We start from the raw sequence: 25,806 nt of genomic DNA on the forward strand, positions 1-25,806 counted from the left end.
TTTTTGTGCATTCACTGTCAAAGGGTCTTTTTTAAAATAAAAATGGAGCAGTACTTATGGATAGTTTTTTGAAAGAGAATACTACTACTACTACTACTACTACTATTACTATTATTATTATTAATAATAATAATAATAATGATAATAATAATAATAATAATCTTCTTCTTCTGAAAAATCTTGATTATTTCAAATGCACATTGTTTACATGATCACAGTGCAGTCTGTAATTCACTAGGGAGAGGAATGCCTGACATTGTGGTTTCCTCAGATAGGGTTGTAGAGGAGGTTTTAACTTCAATGAGAAAAAAATATTTTAGAATACACATGGAAAAAATGTACTTCCAATTAATTTTTGTCTTTTAATATATAGGGTGATGAGATTTACCAAGCAATTGAGGATGCCATTGAAGGGAATAAATTCATTGTAAAATTGTGAAAATAAATAAGCAAATACTTTTGACCAACACTTCAAAAATATTGCTCTGGAGGTCACTACAAATTAGAAATGCAACAAGTCTATTTGACTACTTGGATGTCAAAAGTCTATGTAATATCCAGCAATTTCTGTTAAGAAAGTTTCCTTGAGTCCTGAATAAGATGATAAAAAGGGAATTGAAAAATATTTTTTGAGAATTCATAAATAAATAAACTCACTTTTGTGCCACATCCATTGTTAAAATTTTGTAGTAGCATGACAGAAGCAGGCAGTGTGAAATGTGTTATTCCAGTCACATATCAGTCCCCTAGATGACACTGAGAAGCCAGAAGATGTTGTGTAACAGGACTTACATACATCATTTGCCAGATGTTATCTGATAGTTGAAGCTCAAGAGACAATGTTATCAAATCTGCTGGTTGCAGTATGTGGGTTAACAAAAGATTGTATTATACTCCTCTTGTTTTCTTTTGGCTTTTTTCCCTTTCTTTTTCCTGTAGCTCGTTTCTCAAGTCTATGTGAAAATAAGTATTAAAAGAGAATGCAGAAAATACTGCCTAAAAATATTTTATTCCTAAATGTTGATTTCATTATCAGGTTTAGACAACTGGTTAATAATGAATTCCATATTGAAATTCTACAAAATAATTTTAGAATTTTTTTTAAAACAAGTTCCATACTGGCCTAGGATTTTAAAAATCAGATTTGGTAGTTTGGAGCTCTGTAATTTTATGTGCATCCTCCACACATATAATTTTTAGCAATAAAATAGTTATTTTTATTCTAGAATACTGCATATCAGTGATATTTCAATACAAATATAGATCAACTATTTACTAAGCGCTTTTAAATGAAAGGTTTAATTTATATTTTACTTTTTTTTTTCCTTTTTTATCTCTAGAACTTTAAATGACTCTTTTAAATCAAGCTAGGAAAAATCCTGCTGTTTGGCAGTTAAAAACTTGATCTGGTCAAATGAAATTTAATTATTGTCTACTTGTTGGGTAAGCGGCTGACCCCTAAGGACTTAACCATCCTGAGAGCTGTGACTGGCCATCATGTTTTGACCTGCTTCTGCTGCAAGTCAAAACTCTCCTGAGACCTCATTCCTTCTAAATATTACCACATCAATGGTAGAACTAGACAATCTCTAATCAGCACCCACTTTGCTGTTCCTTTCCCCGTCTCTTCCGCCTCTTACATAGCAATACTGGGTATTGTGTAAAGCAGACATAAGGACTTCTGAACTGCCTTTCTAAATTGTGATTCAATGAATCACAAAGTCATTTTCATTACTGTGATGCAGAAGATCACTATTTATTCTCTGTATTGGGCTGAACCAGTCAGTTAGTGTAGGACAATCAATTGCTAAATTCACCTCAGATTGTGGCTTCTTTTAGAATCAGTATTAAAATTATGAACAAATCCAGTGAAAAGAAAATTACTTCTTCAGACCACTAGATATTGTTCAGAGGAGGAAAAAATGTAAATCAGTTAAATTCCATGAAAACAATAATTTTTAAACCTTAAATCTAATGTTATGATAATAGAATTAAAAATTTACTAATCTATTCTTAATATAATCACTGTATAAGGATAGCAGAATCTGGAGTTTGTGGGGTAAGGAAAGGTCAGAGGCAAAAGATTTTCATAGATGTGAATGTAAATCTGCTCAAATTCTAGGTTCCAAATCTCCACTTACCCACAGACTCCCTTGTTTGTGATGTTCTTGACAAACCACTTTGAGGTCATTTTGTGAACACAGAGCATGTGGCATAAATGCTACTTAGAGAGGACTGAGGGTCCACCAGAAGAATGTTGTTAAAAGAAAAAGTAAAAAAAAATAGAAGAAAACATCCCCTGGTTCAGAATTTATTTTCATGTTATTTTTTCCCTACAACCATGCAGTAAAACATATGTTAGTGTTTATGAAAAGCAATCTTTAGTTGTTCATTTCAGTGGAAAAGTTTGGAGCTAGAGTTGGTATGAATTGTGTTTGGTTTGCATAGTAAAGCAACTGTATGCTTATTGAGAAAAGGACTTTTCTCATCAAAATAGAAGTCATAGCTGACCTCTGTCTTGTTTCGAACAATTTATGTCAACTCTAGGTCAGTAAAAGGAATTAAGTGTGGTTTGAACTTTCTGTGGCACTTTTAATTGCATGAAATTGGAGGAAAAAAAATCAATTTGAACAAAATTGAATGTCACTCTAATGAAGTTATAACCAACAGGAAACAAATTAACTGAAAGCCAAAAAACCTGGCTGTAAAGTCTTGATTAACCAAAAAATTGTCTAAACTTTTTCCTCCCACAGTCTCAGGAGAAGCTGAATTGCATAATACTGGAAAAGGGGAAATGATTATTGCTAGCATCCAATGTATTATTTATATCCTTTTAATATCTGAATGTTACCTTGTATAATAAAATGTAAAATTCATGTTTGTGGGTAATGTAAGTGGGTAATTATGTAGGGAATTCACAGTTAACATAGAGCTATGTTCTTTCTGAAACACTTCCTCAGAGAGAGCTGCTGCTCTATGCAGTTAAAAAGATGAAGAAGCAAAAGTGTTAGAATTTCTCCAAAGACCCTCCCCAATATAATCTGAAGCTAAAGTTCTTAGAAACAAATCTTCTCATCCTGTACATTGGGGAAATGCTGAGGTCACCAGCTCAGTGTTCCCTGAAAGGAAAGTGTCTAACCAGAAAAACCTCCTAAGAGTAGCAGAAGAGAAAGGAAAGATCTGGTGTCACTGAAATTTATACTGCTATGAATTCTAAAATGACAGGACAGAAAACTTACTCTTTCCACAGTTGTTTTTGGGACTTGGTGTTAATATGCATTTCTCAGCAACACACTGAGCTGTGTGGCTTTTATAATTCCCCTTCTTGTTCCCTGAAAGGGTCTGTGGTGGGCATATATAATTACAATTGGAGGTGACAATTGGGTTTAAGAAATGAATTTCACTTTTCCTTTGATATATGCTACTTTTTTATTTTCTAATTTTTTCCTTTAGAAAGAGAACATTCAGGTTCCAGTGGGGATGAAAACCTAGATTTTTTCCCTTTGATCCTAAAGATTTCTACCCTGGATACAGAATACATTTTAAAAACATCCTGTGACAGTGACTTTTTGAATCATACAATGACTTTGTCACAGGAGAGTACTAGAATATAATTCATTCAACAACTTTCAAAAATCTAGCAGTTGCACAATAAACTGATGAATGGGGTTTTTTCAGTCTATGGCTATTTCATTTTTTCCACTCTAAAAATCCAATTTTCTGTAGCATTTTGCCTGTTTCATCTCCTTCTGATATATAGCAATTAAGACAATTAAGCAAGCAGTTGTTTTTACAAACACAATTCCATTCCCTTTGGTGCTCTCTCTTTACTTTAGCAAAAGATCACCTGGTCCTTTGTTAGTCTGTAATAGGAAAAAAAAAAATTGAAGCAGCGGAAGAACTTGCTTGTTAAAGTGGAAAGTGAATTATTCACAGGTGGAACTAGGGGAGATATTTGAGTTTCTCATTAAGAGGCAGCTATCTTCAAAAAGATGCCATCACTGGCATGCCCAGCTACAGCAGGAGAATATTAGTAGGTGTAAACAGTATGTTGTATTTCTTTTTAAATTGGAAATGTGCCACAATGTGCAGTGAACAACGGGTTATACAGTGCTACTTGAAGCAGCACAAGTAGTATATTCTGTTAACTATTAGAGGTCTAAAAGATGTAGCTATTCAAAAGAACACTTCAGTGAATGCATTCGTTCTGTTGAATGTTCTGAGGTAAAACTAGGAGAAAACATTTCTCCTATGAAAACATCAAAGGCTATTCTAAATCACAAAGTTATTTTCATAAGATCCTTCTGTCCTGAGAAATCCACCCAGTGGACTAGTACAGCATAAATATCTTGAAAAGGATGTGCAGATTCTGCACTCAGTGGTAGCAAGAAATAACCATGTGTACATAGGTTCAGTCTGCAGAAGTAATGCCTGGTACTTTAAGTTTAGTTGTGGCTAAACATCAGGGCTTTTTTTTCCCCCTAGTCTTCTGACATGAACTTAAAGTGTTATTTCCTTGGACTGGGCTAGGAGTCATCTATTAAAAAAAATGATGAGACAAATCCTGAGCCTTTAGTAGTATCCTGCTGAAATTGCATGACTAGGAATATTTAGAATTTACCATTATTTAGGAAAACCCACTATAGTGTTGCACATCTCTCTTCCTAGTCCAGTTAAGAGGCCATCAGTCAATTACAGGCAGCCTCCAGGATATTATCTTGGGGAGACACAGACAAGGTGCTGCCCTTGACTAATAGTAAGTCCTGGCAGTCGAGTCAGCTGCAGTGTCACAGCAAGGCTGCATTACTCAGATAAAGTGGACTCCTGAGCTCCTTCAGTCTTGTTTCAATATTTTCAGGCAACCAGCAAGTGAAGGTATATGCAGCCCTTGAGATATTCATCATGGCATCATTTTTTCCCTGCATTTCCACACAGAATGTGCTGCATAAAGGGAATATAATGCCTAAGTGGAGCACTCAGCTGCTAGTGTAAATATTGAACATAATAAAAATGATCCCACACATAGCAGGGCTCCAGGACTTCCTCTTTCCACCCATCAGCCTGAGTATGACATTGCTGCCCATTCTTGCTCTCCTTTGTCACTAGTTCCAAAAAGCACTTCTCACTTCTGGGATTCTGGAGCAGAGGATTGAAACACCCTTTGAGGTTGAGACCCGGAATCTCATGTAACCTTTTGCTTTCTGACGTGGCTCCCATCCATAACAAAATTTACACAGGAGATAGGCCCTACTTTTTCAAGGGTTTGCAGAATAAACAACAGAGACAAGCAGGCTAAATCTCAAAGCCTGTCACTGTGTGAATGAAAACAGAAATTTAACAGCAACTTCTGCTATCATGCGCTCTGTTCCAGTGGAATTTATTCAGGTGCTTCTTGTCTGCTCAGTTTGACCAATCTGAGCAAAAAAGTTACTCAAAGAGATGGATTTTGTTTTTATTTTTTTGTTTTTTTTCTTTTTTTTTTCTGATGTTGGCTTTTTTATTTCTAAATACATGGCAATGAAATAAAGAAACACTTAATTTTGGCATACAAATGTCCAACTACTGCGAACACTTACAGTATATCTCATTTTACTGAGGTCACCATAGCAATACAATTAGTTTACAAATAGCTATATATATACTAATTACACTAAACAAATACTTTGTAAGTATGAGCTGAGAGTAGTAAAGTGACAAAAAAGAAAATAAAGAAAGAAGGTATTGTAGAAATCAAACTTTTGGATAATAGCTTGTGTTATTTCAACGATATTTGCCTTCAAATGACTTTTTGCTGATTTAATAGCAGGTAGATGTTCAAGGTGAAATAACAAGTCATGTTCACTGCTACATTTGCACTTACCAGCTTTGAGTTCCTTCATGACTATGTTAAGAGAAAAAAATTGAGAAGCATTATTTTAGGTTACAAATATGTAATCTTCAAAAAAAGCTGCAATTGATCACAATATTGTCCTCAAAAAGAAAACATAGAGAATAGAGAGCAAATATAGTACATAATATCACCAACTATAATTATTACAGAACTTTCCACAGTCTCTTGCAAACTAGAGACTTTCTTTGAACACCTTTTGGTATCATTAGTACAAATATAGAAATATATATGGAAGTTCCAAGAAGACTACAAATATGAAAGGAGCCATCAGAACGAATTTCATTTTAGGCTAATAAGAAATAATGTATGGGGTTTTGCATAGCAATTTAACTTCATATTTTTTTCTTACCACTTTTTCTTTACTCTCCCCAGCAGAATAACTAAGTTTCCTTTGAACACCACACAAAAAAATGTTTGGGTACAGAAATGATTTTCTATTTTAGAATTATATTAGTAATTCTTTGAGAAGATTTTTATGCTTTTGGCCCTCTTCTTCCATTACTTTTACTCTATCATCAAATATATATGAGGCAATGACATAAAATACCTTAGAATAATCATATTTTTCTGTACTGAGCTGTGCAAGCTCTGCTTTTATAGTGAACTATACCTCACCCCCCAAGAGGACAAGGCTGGTTTAGGCCCCCAGAAATCATCTAAAAGAACTTGACTTAGTAAACTTGCAGATAAATAACTAGTGGTTTGCTGTATAGTGCAATTCTTTTTACTTTTCTATGAGTACTTACATGACAAATCAGGTCTCTAATAAGTTGTCTGACAGAAAAGCACGTGCATGTGTTAAAATTACTTAAATATTGATGGATAGGAGTCAAATACTTATTTTAGTCAAAAACAGAGAAGTGAAAAGATATATCTACAGCTGTCTGATCAGTGAATAAAAGTGGACAGTTTCCCTACTTCTGATTAGGAAATATGGCTTCAACCTATTGTGACTACTTTCTCTATTATATCAATTACAAAGGAGGTTTTTGTATTCACATATGACAAAAACCCCCTTAGGTTTTAAACATCAACTCTTTGTAATATATAGTTTGTTCAAGTAGTTCAAATAGTTCCTCTGCCTCTCATTTATGGAAGAAAAGAGAAAAATACTTCAAAAGTTATTCAACACCAGAATTTTGTATTACACATTTACTTCCTCTTGACTTTTAACTGTACAGCAATAACTTGTCTTCTTTACTGTATGTATTGCTGTTCAGATATTAAAAAAAAAGTGTAATTAAGTATACTGTAGTCCAGATATGATCAGGAACACATAAAGTCAATCTTCCATTTTTTAAAAGAGATATTAAAATTTTGACTTATATATTTTGACTTCCAGAGTGAGATATTATTTTTTATCAGTGAAAGCAGCAGGTTTGAAGTTTTCTGGGTAAGAAAGTGCCAAGATGAATTTTATATGAAAAGCTAAGGAAACATGGATAAAAGATGAGAGGTATACTTGGAAACTTTGCCTTTTAAAGAGCAAAAATACTCTAATTTACTCTAATTTTTCTGTATTACAACATTACTTTTAAAAGTATTGTGCCATCTCTCTTTAAAGACAAGTTGAATGATCTTTATACAATTATGGAGTTTTTAATTCAACACATGATCTTTTAAAATTGATTTGCAATAATAATTACCAGCATAACATCATGTTGCTAGTAAGTACCTTGAACTTTATTCATTTTTCTTATGTCTTACAGAAATTTTTCAACTACTGTAATTTTAAACTCTTTCACTTTCTGTGTAAGTGACATGGAGTGAGGTGTTACATGCATACATGCATGAGTGGGTAAACATATTTCTGTATGGATATACCTTTGTTGGGAAATCTCATAAGATGCTGCAGTGTACTTGTAAACAAAGTCATTTACACATATTTTGAAGACTTAATCCAGTTGATGTACAATGCCTTTTAACTTTACAGTTTTCTTCATTTCATAAGATTTTTTTGCAATCAGTACCCTAACTCCTTACAATTAGCCTCCTGTTTTTCTGTTTAAATTCCATGTTTGCCAGCTGCTTAGAAGAGCCAGACTTCTTGCATAGAAACAGTCAAATGAAAAATAAAGATATGTAAAATGGTTTTCATGGAAAATATAGATTCCAAAGCTAGCATCCAAAATCTTTAGAGTCTCCCTTGAAGACATAGTGGAGTTTTTTGAAACCTGTATATGTTCCTGCAACTCAGAGCAAATTCCACAAAACCAGGTCTGCATTGTGATAGAGGTTTGTCTAACTTCTGCTACTACCTCAGATAACAGGTCTAGACTTTTGATTGGCTATTTCACTATTATCCAATTCTATTGTTTAGTTTTTACCAATCAGAGGATCAGAAAATGGCTGGTCTAAGAAGGTATCTCTGGAGGTTAACTTGTCCAACCCCTTTTTCAAGCAGGGTCACCTAAAGCCATTTGCCGAGGATCGTGTCTAGGCAGCTGTTGAATATCTCCAAGGACAGAGACTCCACAACCTCTTGGCTACCTTGCTAGCCCTGAGTCACCTCATACTGTAGAAGTCTTTCCTAATATTCAGATGGAACCTCCTGTGATTCAATGTGTGTTCATTGCATCTTGTTCTGTCACTGGATACCAATGAAAAGAGCCTGACTTCATTTTCTTAGAGCCCCTCCATTAGGTTCTTGTACACATTGGTGGGATCCCCTCTGACCCTTCCCTTCTCCAGACTGACCTGTCCCAGGTCTATCAGCCTTTCCTTATATGTCCCTTAAAAAAATTCATGACCCTCTGTTGGATTGTCTCTAGCAGCTCCATATTGCTTCCTATTTTACCTCTGGTTTTTTTTCTCTACTTATGAGTGATCCATCTTATTTTTCACAGAAAAGTTTTCCAGTCTTGAGTGTTTTCCTCACGGGAACATGATTTTGATCTATTGGAAAATCTAGCCAGTCAGTGTTTATATAACAGTAATGTTCTGACCCAACCAGACTGAGAATAACAATTTGATTGAATTACATACAGAAGAGCTGCTAAAACCTAATCCTTTTAATGGGACACTATTTAAAAAGCAAATATTGGCTAGTTAAATATGCTCAAACATGGGTGAATTTTAAGCATGCGTGATAATACCTTATTTACAGATTTTGTTTTTATTACAGTAGTATTGGTATAGTAGCAATATTTAATGAAGGGTTATCACCTCAGACGCTGTAGATTTTATTTCTCTTTCAGTCTTGAAACGTTGAGAACTTGCAAAATTTTTTTTTTTTTAAACTGAGCAGGTCTACCATATTTCTAGAATGTTAACAGACTGTGCATTTCTGTATGTGTTCTTCCAATGTTACTGCATTGTTGAATGAGAAGATACTCTCAGAGCTGTCTCATGGGTCAAATTATATGGTCTAGAATGTACTTCAGCCTGGATTCTTGCTTCTGAAATTGCTTTATATGAAAACTCACACATGGGGAAAATTCTGGAAGGACAGTTTTTGCTTTCTTTCTTCCTATGTACTTTACTAACGTGGTGGAGTGTTTGCAGCTAATCAGAGTAATCCTAGCAAACTCAGTAAAAGGAAGAAATGCAATAGTTACATGAGATACCGGGATGGTAATTCAAACCATAAGTAAAAGCAGATTTCCTTTCCTTTCTCACCTTCAGACCTAGATATCAGCATCCCAAGTACGTTAGCTGAAATATTTGATTGCCTTTAGTGTTTTTGGTAATCATATCTATCTACTGATCTACAACAATATACAACAAATAATACTAATTGTCTACTCAGCTATATTGGCAGTCCTGTAAGTTCATGAGTTTTTACTCATGATTTATGTTGTGCAACTGTAAAAGAAGTTTGGGAAGAACAGCAGCCTGGTTATAGATGGGTAATATAAGAAGTGATCTTACAACTCCAGTTTTTGAAGTCAACACGTTCTGACTGTTTAGATTAAAATGGCTGATCTTGCTTATGCAGCACTAGACTACTTTGTTATATTATCTGGTTATGAGTCTTACTGTTCCAAATTGACTAAGGCTGGAGGGAAAGAGCAGATTAGTTGTGAGTTTAATTTTTTTCATTTGATACATCTCATTCTTCCAAAGCTTCTCCTCTTCAATTTTTTATTTATAGTTCTTTCTACACAGACCCAGTTCTGAAACAAGATCAGTTTCATGTGTAAATGAGAAAAGCATTGCACAACATTCATTTTAGGTAGAAAAGCAATGCAAGTGATAAAAATTTCCCAGACAAGACCAGTCTATTCTAAGAAATTACTTTTTTAATTGCCTTAGCCCCCCATATTTCTGGTTTTGGGCAGTATCTTCAACCTGAGCCAAAGTTTGTGAAATGATGATTTGTATATGGATGGTTGTCTATTGAAGCACAGGTCTAAGACCAACTCATTTTATCTCTGTATTACACCTGACTATGAAGGCATGATACAAGCCCTCTCAGATAATAAACACAATCATGTTTATCTGATGGAAAATGGCACACATATTAGACTGATTACCTTGTCTGCACAATGACTGCTAATGATAATTCTTATGGTATTTTTTTCCAGTAAGACCAAAAGTATGCTTCTGACAAAGAAAGTGTCTCCTTTTGTTCAGTAGGGATAGCAGAGTATTTATAAACACAGAATTAAGATTGGATTTCTCTAGTTAAGTTGAGTATTATTCTTCAAAATGCAAAATAGGCAAAAAGATTCTGAATGGGTCTGTAAATATATCTTCTTTCACTACGCTGATGTATTAAAATGTCATGTGTTTAGCTATGTGATGTTCTCACTTGCTAGTGAATGCAGAAATATTTTTGTACCCTTCTGAAAGAGAGCTACAGAGAAAAGCAGGATTTCATAACAGAAAAAATAACTTGGTATGATGGTATCAATAATTTCTGCATTAATAATTATTGTGTTGTCATAGTTTTGAAACAGTTCCCATTTCCAATAAGTGTATGTATAATTATACAACTAAAGTGCATTATAAAATTTGAACACATTAGCATAACATCCTAGATATTGAACAAAACTAATTTTGTCTTTCTCTATTTTTAAGATCCAGATTTTAAGGACCTTGGCGTTTTGAAGCCATTGCCAGGTTGGTATGTTGTTTTTGGGGTTTTTTTCTAACTTGGAGGCCTTTATACTCTGCTGTAGAAAAAATTTTTGTTTGCTGTTCAGGTTTCATTTTTTCTGGTGTTTTGTTATTCAGTTTGTGAGTTTGAGATGGGAGGACCTGAAGGAATTGTGGAATCTGTACAAATTGTTAAAGAAGGAAAAGCTTCTGAAACTGAAGCAGTAGACTGTAAATGGTACATCCGAGCACCACCCCGATCCAAGGTCAGTCCTTCATCCACTTGCTGATTTGCCATTTAATTTAAGAAATTGCCTTTTCTAATATATTGTGCATTTCTTAGTACAGTCAGATCTTGTTTAATAACTTTACAGCTTGAACTGTAAACTGTTTTTTTCCTTCTGCTGTGGAAGGGTAATTTATCATCTCAGCCACAATAACCACCTTTCTTCATAAGTGATGATTTGGGCAATACTAATGTGTTTTTTGTGCCATAAGTAATTTTCTTAAATTCATCTTTAATTTTGCTCATATTTTTAAAGAATCAATGTGTGTTTTAAAGTGGGAAGTAATCTTATAATTTAATATTCAACATATTTCAAATACCTAACATAGAAACAACTAAGGGGGCACTGCTGACTCCTTGAGGTCATCATTGTTTCTCATCTGGGAACTATGAAAATGGACCTAAAGTAAATTAATGTTCCTCTGTTTGAAGCCTTTAATTTCTTTGGTTTAGAGACACATAGAGTGTTCTCATTTCTTTTCCTTCACAGTCAGCAAGCCAGAGCTTTGTGAGAAACATGAGAGGGCTGCAATGAATTCAAAAATACTTTTCTTGGATTCCCCTTGATTTTCTCTCTTATCCATAATTTATCAGTTATGATATGCATTAATTGTTGCTGGTTACACTACCACTTCTCCCCTCTTTGCAACAGGAACAGCTTTATGCCTCCCACCTACTTGCAATCACTGTGTAAAAGACACCCCACAGTATACTTTTTCTAGCTGTCTTTTATTGGATAGGAAAGGTTTTAGAAAATAGCATTTATATATGCACTACTCTCTGCTGCCTTTAAACTGATAAGGGCTTTTTTTGTATAACCTCAGTTAGGAGACTGTACTGAATATGTAATTGTTTCTTCATCAGAATGACACATGGATGAATGTTGAAGGGTTCTCTTCAGGAAAGGTTTTCAGAAGAAAAAAAATCATTAGTATCAGCATATTTTTTTTATTGGGAAAGTATAGGAAAAGGGTTGGCTCATAAAGACTACAGATAAATGATTTCCAGAATATACTTTCATCTTATAAATTATTTTTTTTTTTTACTTTTGGAAAAAATTAATGTTGATAGAGGTTTTCAATTAAGTAGATGAGCTTCCCATTTTGCTACACTAAGTAGTGATATGAAATGATTGGACTGATGAATGATTATTCCATGTGTTAGAGGCAGTTTATATTCATTCAGCGCTAATCCCAGTATCGATACAAACTTCAGGAAGAACAGATGGAGGGCAGCCCTGCCAATAAGGTTTTGGGGATTCTGGTGGATAAGAAGCTGAATATACCCCAGAAATGTGCACATCCAGCCCAGAAAGCCAATTGTGTCCTGGGCTGCATCAAAAACAGCATGGCCAGTAGGGTGAGGGAGGAGATTCTGACCCTCTGCTCGGCTCTGCTCTGCTCTGGTGAGACCCCCACCTGCAGTGCTGCATCCAGCTCTGGGGTCCTCAGCTCAGAAAAGACATTGACCTCTTGGCCAATGTCTCCAGAGAACAGCCACAAAAATAGCAAGAGGAATGGAGAACCTGTCCAAGAGACGAAAGTTTGTTCTGTCCAGAGAAGAGAAGACTCTGGGAAGACCCTATAGCAGCCTTCCAGTACTAAGGGGGAGCCTGTAAGGAAAAAGGGGGACAAGTATTTAATCAGTAGTGGTAAGACAAGGTGCTTTAACCTAAAAGGGGAGATTTGGACTAGATATGAGGAAGATATTTTTACAATAAGGGTTATGAAATGCTGGATCATGTTGCTCAGAGAGTTGGTCGATGACCATCCCTGGAAACATTCAAGGCCAGGTTGGATGGGGATCTGAGCAACTGGATTTAGTTGAAGACATCCTTGCTCATGACAGGGAAGTTGGTCCAGTGGACCTTTATATGTCCCTTCAAATTTAAACTATTCTATAATGTATTTAGGTATTAGTAGAAGGAAAGCAGACAAACACAAAATTGTTGTTATAATCGGCACAGTTAATTAAGCCAATAGCATTTCCCTATAGTCTAAATTCAAGTTTATGGTTGATGATATAATGTAATTGTGATATTCTTACTCGGTCTGACTCCGAAGTTCTATATGATTCAAAGCCCTGCTAAAAATCACAATTTTACCTACCTGTAGTATTTATCCATACTTCAGTTCTGATGTAAAACTCCAAACTGGATATTTATGTAACTGAAAATACATTGTCTATCAGAAGAATACTAAACTACTACTCTTAGTAGAGGGCTAAAAATTAATGTTCATTAATTCTTCATAAACTTCCATATCTGCATTTAGTTGTGTTGCATTCCAAGAAGTATTATCCTAGCTGAAGGGCACCTGGAATGGAGAGCAACAAGAAAGTTTTAGAAAAATGAAGTAATACTGAATATCATTTAATGTCATCTAGAAAATTGTGTGAAGGAGAGTAATACAATGCAATAACACTTACAAGGAAAAAGAAATGCTGTGATGCCAATGTATATATAATAACTCAGGGTCCCACACTCTGGAAGAAAGTTTCATGTTAAATACAAAGGAAGAAAAGTTGAACATCAAGGAGGGCTGATTTGTTCAGCTGGCATTGTTAGTGGTCTGAAAGTGCAGATTAGATAACAAGCTGTGAAAAATGAGAGAAACATTAATAATCCTACCTTTAGGCAGAGGGCTGGACTGGGTCATCTCTTGATAGATCCTGCTGTACCCACCTTACAGAATTACCTGCTTGTAGAGATTGAGCAATATAAATGTATATAAATCAGTATTGCCTAACATGGAGTTGAAAGGTTTCACAGTAAGCTAGGAAAAAAAAAGATTTTTCAAGATTTTTGGGGGGTAAGTCCAATTTAGCATTTGAACTTAGTGTAGTTTTTCAAACAGATATATTTAAGTACACACAGACAAGCATGTACATGCATAGATGCACACACAATTATGGTTTCATCACACTGGGACAAGCTGAAAAATATACAGCTATTAAGGAAGGAGGAACAAGTGGATATATTTTTAAGAACTTTGTATAAAGTAAGGTTTATGATAAGATTGTTTATGGGTCTGATTCAATTGAACTGGAACCTACTGTCCATTTTTTACAGTCAGCTTCCTTTGTCCCTATCTAACCTTGAATTAATGACGTATTCAATACAGTTACTTAATGACATCATTTTAATTTATGTCAGTTTGCACCTATGAAAACAAGTTCTCCTGCTAAGAACAGTGAGAACTACCCAGACATCTTTAAATCCACATGTTCCTCTACCCTGGGCTGCACAATTTGTTACTGGGAATTATGCCTAAAAGGCAAGAGTTTCTCAGAGAGAATGTGTGTTGGATTTTTTCATCTTTAGTTTCTTAATTAAACTGTGCCAGAATGTGAGTTGCTTGCAATTTCATTTGGCGTAAGCTCATCCAGTCTAAACTGTCTGCAGAAGCAAGATGCAAGTCCTTCCCTTGGTTTCCAATTCCAGATTCCAGCCAAGTCTGAGCTCAATATATGAGCAATGAGATCAGCCAGGAAGTGTGTACTTGAGGTCTCTAAACTTGAGCTTCACACTGGCAGTCTGGGTCAAATGCTTCTATCCTCAGTGCTCAGGAAGGGGACAGAGAGCAGAAAATTTGTTGCATGCACTTAAAAAGAGACATCATTGATTATTACCTTGTATCACACATGCACGCACACACCCTGACACAGACACACAGAGAAAAATAAATCTGAAGTGCATGCAGAAACCAAACATTCTCCAAGTGCAGAAGGCAGTCTGAACACAACTAATATGCAGAGCTAGAGTCTTAGATAGTGAAAGTGACTAGTTGTAAGGTCTGTGTTTCTTGTAATCATTCAAAGTCAGCTCCTGCTGAGTAAGATAGCTGTGAGTTTTGAGTGGAATAACACTATGGTTCTTCACTTCATGTTGAATGTGACCACAATTTGTATTCAGAGCAAGAATGGAAGATTAAGAAGAGAGCTGCTGACTGAAAGTGCTAACCCATCCAGAACAATAAAGTTCTGGAGGGATTTCCTGATCTGAAAATTCTTCAGTGTAGAACAAAGCCCAAAGAAGGAAGCTCATTGCACAGTGATTTGGAAAACTTCTGGGACAGCATTCGCTGCAAATGGTGGATATGCAAAGATTTTGTATTTAGGACTAGAAAATAAGAAAATGAATAGAATTATAGTTTTCTTACTTTCTGTTAGGGGTGAAGTATTGGAGGATAACATCACCAAGTGTTTTTCTATGTTGGATGGGTCAGCATAGTTTGACGAAACCCCAGGAAGACAGAACAATGTTTGTGCTCTCTTTGGTGGGCAACTTCCCCAGCAAGATACCTTTGTGTCATGTTTGTTTTCTGAGAGGCCCTGTAGAAAAAATAACATAGCAGAACTTGCTAGTAAGAGTAATAAAATATTTACAAATATGATATTCTTATGTTGGGAAAAAAAAACCAGTAAGCAGTACTATTAGAAACACCAGTTATTATCAGACGCTCTGGGCACCTCAGGAAACAGCATCAAAACAGGACTTAATTTGAATGTAGTCCAGTGGAAATAATCTATTCTGGAGGAATGAGCAATAAGTACATTTAGGCTGAACAAGTAGTGGGAGTAGCCTCTTTATTTGCACCATGAGAAATAAAATAATGTTATAGGGTAGTTAAGCAAAGTGATGACTAATTCTCTTGCCCAGCCTGAACAGGATACTGGACAAAGGTTATAGCATGCAAGACTTGACACAAGAGATTAAGGAAACCCAAAGTGTCAATAAATGAGTGTCTAGATTTGACACATCATGGCAGCATCCTTAACCCTGAGCTGCTGGGGAGTGGTGGCATTTGTTTCAAGCAGAGAGACTGGGGAGAAGTGGGAAGGGGATACCCAGTACATGGGAGGGAGCCAGGATGAGGTAGGCTGCAGTGCCAGGACATGACTAATGAGACTGGGACAGGCCTGGCCATGGTGACTGGGCTGGCCCAGGCACAAGCTGGCCAGTAACTTGGCAGGGCTGGGGTGGTGAGGAGTGAGGCTGGGAGTGGGGCAGTGGGACCCGGTGTGACTGAGACCCTTGTATGTTTACTGAGGGTTTGCACTGCTGCTAGGCATGCTCCTGACCAAATGGAGGGATGGCTCTTTGGTTCCAGGAACCTGCCTTCATAGGGAGTGTAGTCTGGAGGGAGACTGGGCTGTTGTACGTGCATTTCCTAGACAGTCAGGAGGAAACGTGAGGTGTAGAAAATTGCAGGGCTGCAAGTGAGTCTGTTTGAACTGATCTGACTCAACCAAAACATTTTCTGCTCTCTCATGTGAAGTGGAAATTTGTGCTCTTAGATGAGGCTTGTGAGAAAAGCAGTTTAAGCTATTGGCACTGGGAGACTAAGATACACTAATTTTTGGAGGCTTTTTAATCAGTTGTAGAAGAGAAACTTTAAGTGGTGCAGTAAAACTTAATAGGAGCCATTTGAGTGGGGATTCTTGAAATGTTGGAGAAAAATAAAATTTAAAGGCTGAATAACCTAACAGCCAGAAAAACTTTTGCAAGCTTCAGATGATCTCCTTCTTTGAAGAAGCCCTGAAGCTTACTAACATACAGATAATGCAAAAAATATTATTAATTTTAAAAAGTACCACATCATATGTATACAAGGTGAGTACAAAGTGAACAAATTATGTCTAAACAAGTAGAAAATATTATCTACATTAAACTAATAAAATACCTTATGTGAAATAGTTTTCTGAGATGAAGGTGCAAGACAAGTACATGTTTGGAATCATGTATTTAGAATCTCTTCTATGAAGGCATGTCAATGCACATGCCAGAGTAACACTGTCAAAACCCCCACTTTTAAGTTACCATGAATCTATTCCATTCAGCTATAGGCAAATAATGAACCTCAGCATCCTGAAACCAAATAGCTATTAAGAAATGTAATTTTAAAAAGCTATTAGAAAAAGTAATAAAATGTCTGTCAAAGAGAACAGAAGAATAAGGATTTGATTTCCAGTTTTTAGTGTTAAAAAGCAGAATAGTACCAAGTAGTTGTAAATATTGCTCACTTGTGAGCATTTTTAGAATGCAAAATAAAAAAATGAGGATGACTTGACAGAGTAAGTGTCAACTATTGGATAGTCACAGAAGTCTGAAGAAACAAATAAGACAAAGGAAAGAAATCCAAAGAAATTTACCTGTCTAGAAAACTGGTGTTCTGACATGTGAGCCTTGGCTGTGAATCACAGTGTCTTAGAAGTACCATAAAAAATTGTCATCTTTGACAGACAGTTTTCTCCTAGCACCAGAACTGAAGAAAATATGAAGTATGAAGCTCTCTGTTTGCACAACATGGTCTCAGACTAGTAACAGAAGGACCAAAAATGTAGAATAATCCCCCAAAATAACAAACAAAAATGCAACAGATCATGTCTTATTAACACTTTTGCATTGAAGTACTGTTGATTGAAAAAAAAAAAAAATAACATCCAAGCAAGAGGAGAGACCATTATAGATGAAAAATTCAAGCCTTGTTAGTAACATGCTTTTTAGGCTGATGTACTTGGTGTCTGGTTGCCTTGAAGGAGTTCAATCAGTGTTGCACAATCTGCTTTAAAAATCTGGGTTTCCCAGTCCTAAATACTGGAGGTATCATCTTGAAAGTACTTTGTTAACCACACAGAGCTGAAAAAGATGCAGAATAAAGCAGGTGCTGTAACTGATCACGGGGCAATGGGACAATTTAACCCAATCCTGTGCTTACAAGTGAATAGACCAAACCCATGAGGAGAGTATGTAAAACCTGGACATTGTGCTTGGATGAAGAGGAAGTTTTTCTCTTATGTTTAAATTACTTTTGGCAGCTGAACAATGGCTTTTTGTTTGGTTTGGTTTAAGGCGACTGAGTGTCTCTGCAGATGTATTAAGTCTGATATGCTGGGATATGGTTTGAAGCTTTTCCTGACAAGTCTGATCAATCATGTTGTCATCCCTAACCTTCAGTGATTGATTAAAAAGCAGAACTCATCAGAAGTGATTCACTATGAGGAGATTATAATCTGACTATTTTACTGAGGTGATATATTATTCATAGTTTGCAATAATTTTGTGGGATTTTTCCTAGTATGTTCAGTCAAAGATTTTTGCTGTTTTCAAATTTAAATGAAAAGAAATAACAAAAATTTCCCAGCATTTCATTTTTTGAAGATTATTTATGGTGGCCATACAAAACTTACAGGTGACAAAAGAGTTATTTGAAATATTATGTGACTGAATGTAATATGCCACAGTTGCAGTGAGACTTTATCTGGTTTGTGCTAATGACATTGTCATTTGCATGACATCTCAAAACTCAGTTAATCTAATACTTGAGCAGCCCCCTCTCCTAAGTAATGTGGAGCTGGTGACTTGACAAAAGTGTCTTATTAAAACTTTGCAACAAAAAACTAAAAGAAGAAGATATGGCAGTTATGCTTCTGCTTTCAAATAAGATGTTCTCTTCAGCAAGAGTGCCTCGATTATACTAATATAATGTGTCAGTATCTATGGAAATATTCATTCCTAAACTCTTATCAGCATTAATGAAACAATGCTTAATGAAGGCAGATGGTGGTGTTTGAGTCTGTGACCTCTGCTTTAGTTCATTTTCTTTCAGGGCTACAAAGTTCCTTATCCACTGATGGTAGAAGTAATGGCTAAGATCTCTGTAAATGAAATAACCAGTAATATTGATAATTTTTCTCTCACTTTCTGATGCATTTGTTTTAGGGACATCCACATATCAACAAAAGCGATGAGAATATTTCCACTGATTTCAAAAATCTATGTATAGGGAACATTTTGCATTAAATAAGAATTTGTCATATAATCAGTTTTATCCTTTCCTTGGGGAACTCAATTTATTATTAGTCATTTTCTTCTGCCAGTGTGGGTCTCACAGCCAGTGACAGGAACAATGGCAAATATATAGCAATGAAACCATACAAGTTGGCAGAGGCGTGCAGATGCAATTAAATTATTCCAGCTCTTTAAAATAAAATCTAATCCAATATCAGGTTGTCAGTTTGTGTAATCAGTTTCCAGATTTTAAAAATAAACTGCAATCTTAAGCCAAAGGTCTGATTCAAATAAATAGGTTGAAATATACCCCCTTATTTCAGGGTGTGCTGTACTAAGTCCTCAATATTTTATACAAAGTTCTGGGAGTACTCATCTCCAAAGACAATTACAAAAATGAAGCTCCAACTCACCTCAGAATATCAGTAGATTATTTTCTCTAATTTATGAAACTTCACGGCTTTGGAGAAAGTCGCATCTTTCTTCTACAGGCTAGACATAGATTTCGAAGTCAAATATTTCTTTCTAGTGGTTCCACTATCAGGTCTGTATACATTATGGTGTTGGCTAAATTTCCCACACAGAGGAATGAACAGGTATGACTGACAGCAGAATTCAGGCTTGGGAAAAACTGAAGGTTTTGGATTCTTCACTAGAAGACTCAAAACAAAATGCTGAGTTATTATTCTCTTGATTCCTTTTCAGTACTTATGACTGCTACTCTAAGAAATATTTTACTATTTTATAAGGCTGGTGTGCCTCCAGAAACTAAAGAATGTCAAATGATAAGCCCATAGAAATAAGATTTTGTCTGTACTCTATATGAACAGTGGTTTTGAACAGATCAGGAATAATTGATGAATGCTGGAAATTGCTGGGAGAGCTGATATTTTGTAACCACAGTGAGGATTAGAGAATGTTTCTTGTAAGAATGAAAACTCATAAAAATTACATCTCCATACTGAAATGAGATACCCTTAAAAAGAAATACATGTTCTTATATATACGCACATGCAGTTGTTCATATAAATGCATATTTAAAGGCAGCAGGATAGAAATAGAGAACAGGTGAAGAAGTGTGCAAGGCCTTTTACCCAGTAGGTATAGTTTTATTATTATTCTGCCATCAGATTAATATAATATTTTTTTCTGTAGTAAATATGAGCTTTCCTGAAGAGGGGAATAGACAAAAATGTGGTGTGGCACATTGCACTAAAACTTTGTGGTCTATCATATATATAAATATATATGTATATGTATATGTATATGTATATGTACATATGTATAATGTATAAATAAGGCATTTAAATATAAATGTTGTACATATGACAGGCATATGCAGACAGTAAAAATAATGATTCATGACCAAGCATGTTGCAGGCCCTCTGTTCTTTATGAACCATCCATCTGACACATTTCTCTTCCTGGGAAACAGTCACATGTACGCAATATTGCCTATAATCAGCTGCAGGAAAATTTCATTGCATTACCTGTGACAAGGCTGGCAGGCACTGGGGCACCTGTCTGAAGCAGAGTGCTTCAGTTAACTGAGAAATGAAAAGCAAGGGGCACACTTGATTCCCTAAGTAAAGCAGGGATGTACTATGGATTGTCTCAGCAGCTTCCCAGGAGAGGCTGGGTGCCAGGGTTGCACAGTGACTGCTGCATTGCACCCTTCCTTGAGGAGGAGGATCTGGTGTCTGGACACAGAAGCAGCTTTCTGGTGTGTCCCAAATGTGGTCAGTTGCTGGGTGTTTGTATCATGGCTCTGCCTCCTCCCATATCCTACTCCCCCATGTGGGATCTTTCTCAGTCAGTACAATAGTGTGTCATTTCACTGTTTTACTGAACAACCAGTAAATCAAGTGAGAAACACTATAAAAACCATACCTTGATATAAGATATTTCCATCTCAATATGTCTTTGTGTATTTCTGCTAGTTGTTACATTTGGTAGAGACCAATGCAAGCACATTCCTTAATTTATGGTATGTAAACTCCAGGATACATGGTGAAAGTAAAGTACACATATCAGCACTTTAATTGAAATGTATTCCTCTGAACTCTTCTGAATTCTTCTGAATTTCTGATGGAAATGATGGAATATGACTAAGAGTCACTGTAAGAATGACAGATTAGGAAAAAAAAGTGCCTTTGGTATGCCTGATTTCATTTGCTAATAAACATTTTTCACAAGTAATCTTTTCAGACGGACTCTCATACAAAGCATAACGAGAAATTAAAATATACAATAATACAATACCTGAAAAGGCTCATTAAAATCTGAGCTATTATTAAACTGTAGCAGACTGCTTGAGAGCTCATTATTCCAAGCCTAAGACTTTTAATATATTAATGAGGTGAAATTACGATTCTTGTTGCTACTAGGATATGCACTGCTTGTGAACTTTTTGCAAAAGCAGAGGAGCTTATAAAACATTTGTTCTGTGCATATAACAAATACCTGAAGTAAAGAAAATTGTTTGGAAATAAGTATATTTGATGTCTAATACAGTGGGTTTTCTTTTCTTAGTAATTTTTTCAAGTGAAGGTGCATACAGCTCTATGCTGTGTATGCTTACTGCCTTTTTATACAATTTCTGCCCTAATTCACCTTTCTGTATCATTCTCCTGAAATCTCAGGAGTACCCTTGGCAGTTTGATTATGTATCATTCCTCTATTGAAAATAGTACTTGCCTTCTCTGTGAATTGAATATTTGATGTTGCTTTTATAATCAATTGCTTTTAAAATTGGTGGTTTTCCCTGAAGTCCATATACACTTGAATATTAAATAATAGTCTTTTATCCTCACGCCTGCTTCTTTTTAGGTAGATTTAAAGAGTTCTTTGTAAAGGGTAATATATCTTTTACATTGTGAGACAATTACCTTGTATGCAAGAGACATAGATTTCTATGAGCTTACACAAAATATACTTGATTTCAAGCCAGTTAAATTATGAAAATGTATACCATAATGCTTTGTTTAAAAGAGCTGAGATGGTGGCCAGATCCTTGTGGATACATAAAAAGATTAATGATGGAGTTCTGTCTGTCTCTCAGATTCTCACTTCCTGAATCAGTGTTGCAGAAATGTATGAGATGACACATTGACTCTGGGGAGGGAGCAACAATGATTTGCCTTATTATTTCACATGTCAGTCATGTAATAGAGCAATATCGTGCCAAGCAGTAAAAGAAGAAATTTCTAGCTTATCTGTCCTTCAGCTTGAAGAACCATTGCTCATACTTCTGAAAAAAAAAGTATATATTTGCAAATTATGACCTTACTGTAGGTAAGAACAAAGAAATATCTAGATCTTCTGAGAAACTCTACTTGGAAACAAGACAAAATACCAGGAAGTAGAAACAGTGCACAGTTTGCATATTAATGGCCTTCCGAGGAAGTGCCTTATGGATCACCAGCTCCAGAAAAATTATTTTGATGGAACTGTTGTGTACTCTTTCTCCTGCCATGTAGAGCCAAGTTGCTTCATGTTTTTTCAGTCATTCTCAAATGTCTGTACACGTTGCCTTTGTTGTTTGATTGATTTATAGATCTATTTGCGATTTTTGGACTACGAGATGCAGAATTCCAATGAATGCAAAAGGAATTTCGTAGCAGTGTATGATGGAAGCAGCTCGGTGGAGGATTTGAAGGCAAAGTTTTGCAGCACAGTTGCAAATGATGTGATGCTGAGGACAGGCCTGGGTGTGATCCGCATGTGGGCAGACGAAGGCAGTCGGAACAGCCGATTCCAGATGCTCTTCACATCTTTCCAAGAACGTAAGACCCTAATCAATGCATCTTCCTTTCAGTTTGCTCAATGATACAAGTCTCAAAATCTGTTAATATTTTCTTCATGCAGAGCAGTCACTGAAATATATTGCCAAACAAGCTATATAAATATTTAACCAGTTTTTATTCCAAGCATTCTTAGTGAGCAATATTTTTTAATGCAGCAGACAGACCACAAGATTCAAAACCAACAAAAAAGGTACAAGTGGTCACATCCAGTCATATAACTGTGACTTTTGTCGGATCCCCAAGCTACATGAAAGTTTTTCCTTACACAACATGGAAAATAATACAACTCTGGAAGTTTTTATCAAGTCAGACCATTTTCTCTGAATTTGATTTTTCAGATCTCATTATGATATGCATTTGAAGAATACCTTATGATTATTTTAGCACAGGTAGTGGGTGTGTGCGTATAGCAGTGAACATATGTGTCAGATATTGTTAAGCAAAGAGTTTAGGGTTTTTTTGTAGCAACAAAAGCTTTCTGAAAGCCTTTCATATTTTGGTTAATATTCTCTTTATGTGCCTTACTTGTGTTTAGATTTTTATATGAAATCTGGACTCAGATAAGAAGCAATATATCCTGTAAAAGAAACAAAATGTAGTTCTAGCCAGTTTAAGAAAAGAAACAATCAAACAAACCACAAAAATCCCTCAACAAAACCCAATAGCTCCATTCACTGAAAACTATTGACCCAGATAATCCTGTGAAAGATCTGTGAAAAATACCTATTTGTTTCCTTTGATAGCAATAATACATATTTGTCCTCTTTAGAAAGGTGCATTTATTTTCATGTGCTGGTTCATGTTTATTTTTCATGTGTTCTTGGTTTGTGCATCATGTGTCTGACAGAAAGAAAGATTTTTTTTGTGACTGTCAGTGGTTGGAATGAAGGCTCAACCCACCAAACACATTCTTCATCTGTATTCTGTGTGTGTGTACCCTGCAATGAGGCAACGAGTCTCTGTTCAGAACAGCCTCCGTAATTCCTTAATTATGGCTCTGATTAAAAAATTTCTGACACTTTACATGCCTGAAACTGCATGCACTGCTGTACTCTCACACTAGCAGCCTTAGGGTGGATTATATTACTCTTGTCTGCAAATCAGGCTGGGGTCTAAAAGACACTGAGCACCCTTGGTTGAGATGCTACTGCCCTTTTCTCATTTCTGCAACTGGAGATGTCTTGAATATTCAAGATCTGATTCATTTTTTTCACAAGGCATCTTGATCTGTTACCTTAGAAACAACTGCATAGACACTGGAAGTTCACAGCATATAAAGAGCTGGAGAGTGAAGCATTATGATGACTAACTTGAAACGAAGGTTTGAATAAGTGTATGTTTGCAAAGCTCTCAAATTTTAAAGGATAACAAGGAAAAATGTGGCAGTTTTTTTCTATTACAGTATTCCTAATATATTTACCTGACATGCTACATCTTATAAGCTACTCCTTTCTTATAAGCAGATGATAGTTTATACTGAAAAATATTCTGACTGAGAAATTTAAAATACTAGCATAATGTCCTTTCTGTAAATTTGCTCTGAAGAGTCGTTGCTCACTAAAAGCTGAAAATTTATTAAAGGCTAAATAACGCTTTGAAATATGTCTACATAGCCTGCTCATAAAAAATAGAAACTGCATCTGTGATTTTAATGCTGGGAATTAACTTTAAAGATTTAAAGGTGAAGCTAATGTTATTTTCTGTGTCATGTCAGTTGTCCCTAAGTGCTGCCCTATGCCACACACTGGTGCTGGCTGTCAGGAGCTGGCTACAACAGATGTCAGTGAGACACACTCTGAGACACAGCTCATGGCATGTAAACTGCAATGTCTTTCAGCAGCGTGTGGGGATAATTAGATCATCTGCATGGAAGAGAAGGAATGTCAGACCTCATTCAGGGAGATGTGCATCAGGGAACAGACACCTGTGTGTCTATTCAGGGAGAAAAAAAGAGGAAAAAATTCTATTTTGTTTATATAGAGCTGAGAAAGGAACAAAACAGAAGATTACATTTATGTTGCAGTAATGCCTGTGATAAAGAGGGACAAAGTATTTTCTGTTCCTGTGGGACTGACCTGGAGGTGTTGGGATCTGTTGCTCCTATAGTTCCTCTCCTCAGTGTGGATTTAGGCTGTTGAGACTGTGAGTTTTCCCTTACACAAGGCTCTGTGTACTGGAAATGGTATCTGGTAGAAACAGGCTGCTAAGCCTGAGCATTGTTTTCTTTCAATGTAAGTCTATTCAGTGTTTATTCCAGTTGCAGACCCATTTCTTGGGGACTTGACATTTGTGCAGAACAGATAAATCTTAAAGAGATTTTTTCTATGATTGTTTCTATATGTTTCAATCAGTGTGTTTCAAATCCATTTAAAACATGTATGCATTTTTTTATTGGCAGCTAAAGAGTGGTTTTAAAAGTTCCCAAAACTCTCACAGTGATTCTTTCAGAGCAACAGTGCTATAAATATGTCTTCAGGAAAGGCATACAATGCATGAGGTTGTTAAATTTCCTGCACCAGAAAATCAGGAATGATTCTCATCACTGTCAAAATAGTAGTTGAGCTCTAAGTAACTCTTAATAACTGATTAATTCTTAATAGATGATAATTTATAGTGATGCCCTGATATTTCATTGTCAGCATTATTAAATATTCCAACTGTCATTTTGGGGTTTGACTCTTTGTGTCCTTACCTTTTTTTTTTTTAAGATATCTTCTAACCATGATCATAATTTTGTGCATGGGATTCACTTTTACACTAGATTTTAAATATCCAACAAATTAATATAATAATCAGTAAAAGGCAAAAACAAATCTGGTATAATCAGAAGGTGTCTGTTCATCTGGTAAGAAGACTTGAAAAATGAATCTTTGTTTTCTCACCCACTGACTAAATGTTCATTTCATTTTCCATGATTGAGGAGTGATCTCCAGCCTGATTAATGACAGACATGCTACACCTACAGCTTCTTCAAAGAGCTGCTCCTCAGCAG

General features: G+C 35.7%; 1 protein-coding gene across 1 annotated transcript in view; it reads left to right on the plus strand.

The window, feature by feature from the left end:
* The window catches only part of NETO1 (neuropilin and tolloid like 1), a 62,257-nt gene that overhangs the window by 22,392 nt on the left and 14,059 nt on the right, over positions 1–25,806 (plus strand). Inside the window, exons 5-7 of the mRNA XM_009101699.4 lie at positions 10,913–10,954; positions 11,069–11,196; positions 22,565–22,793. Of these exons, the coding sequence (XP_009099947.1) occupies positions 10,913–10,954; positions 11,069–11,196; positions 22,565–22,793 (399 nt within the window). The remainder of the gene's footprint in view (positions 1–10,912; positions 10,955–11,068; positions 11,197–22,564; positions 22,794–25,806) is intronic.

This window comes from Serinus canaria, chromosome 2 (genome assembly GCF_022539315.1).
Source record: "Serinus canaria isolate serCan28SL12 chromosome 2, serCan2020, whole genome shotgun sequence".
Classification (NCBI taxonomy): domain Eukaryota; kingdom Metazoa; phylum Chordata; class Aves; order Passeriformes; family Fringillidae; genus Serinus; species Serinus canaria.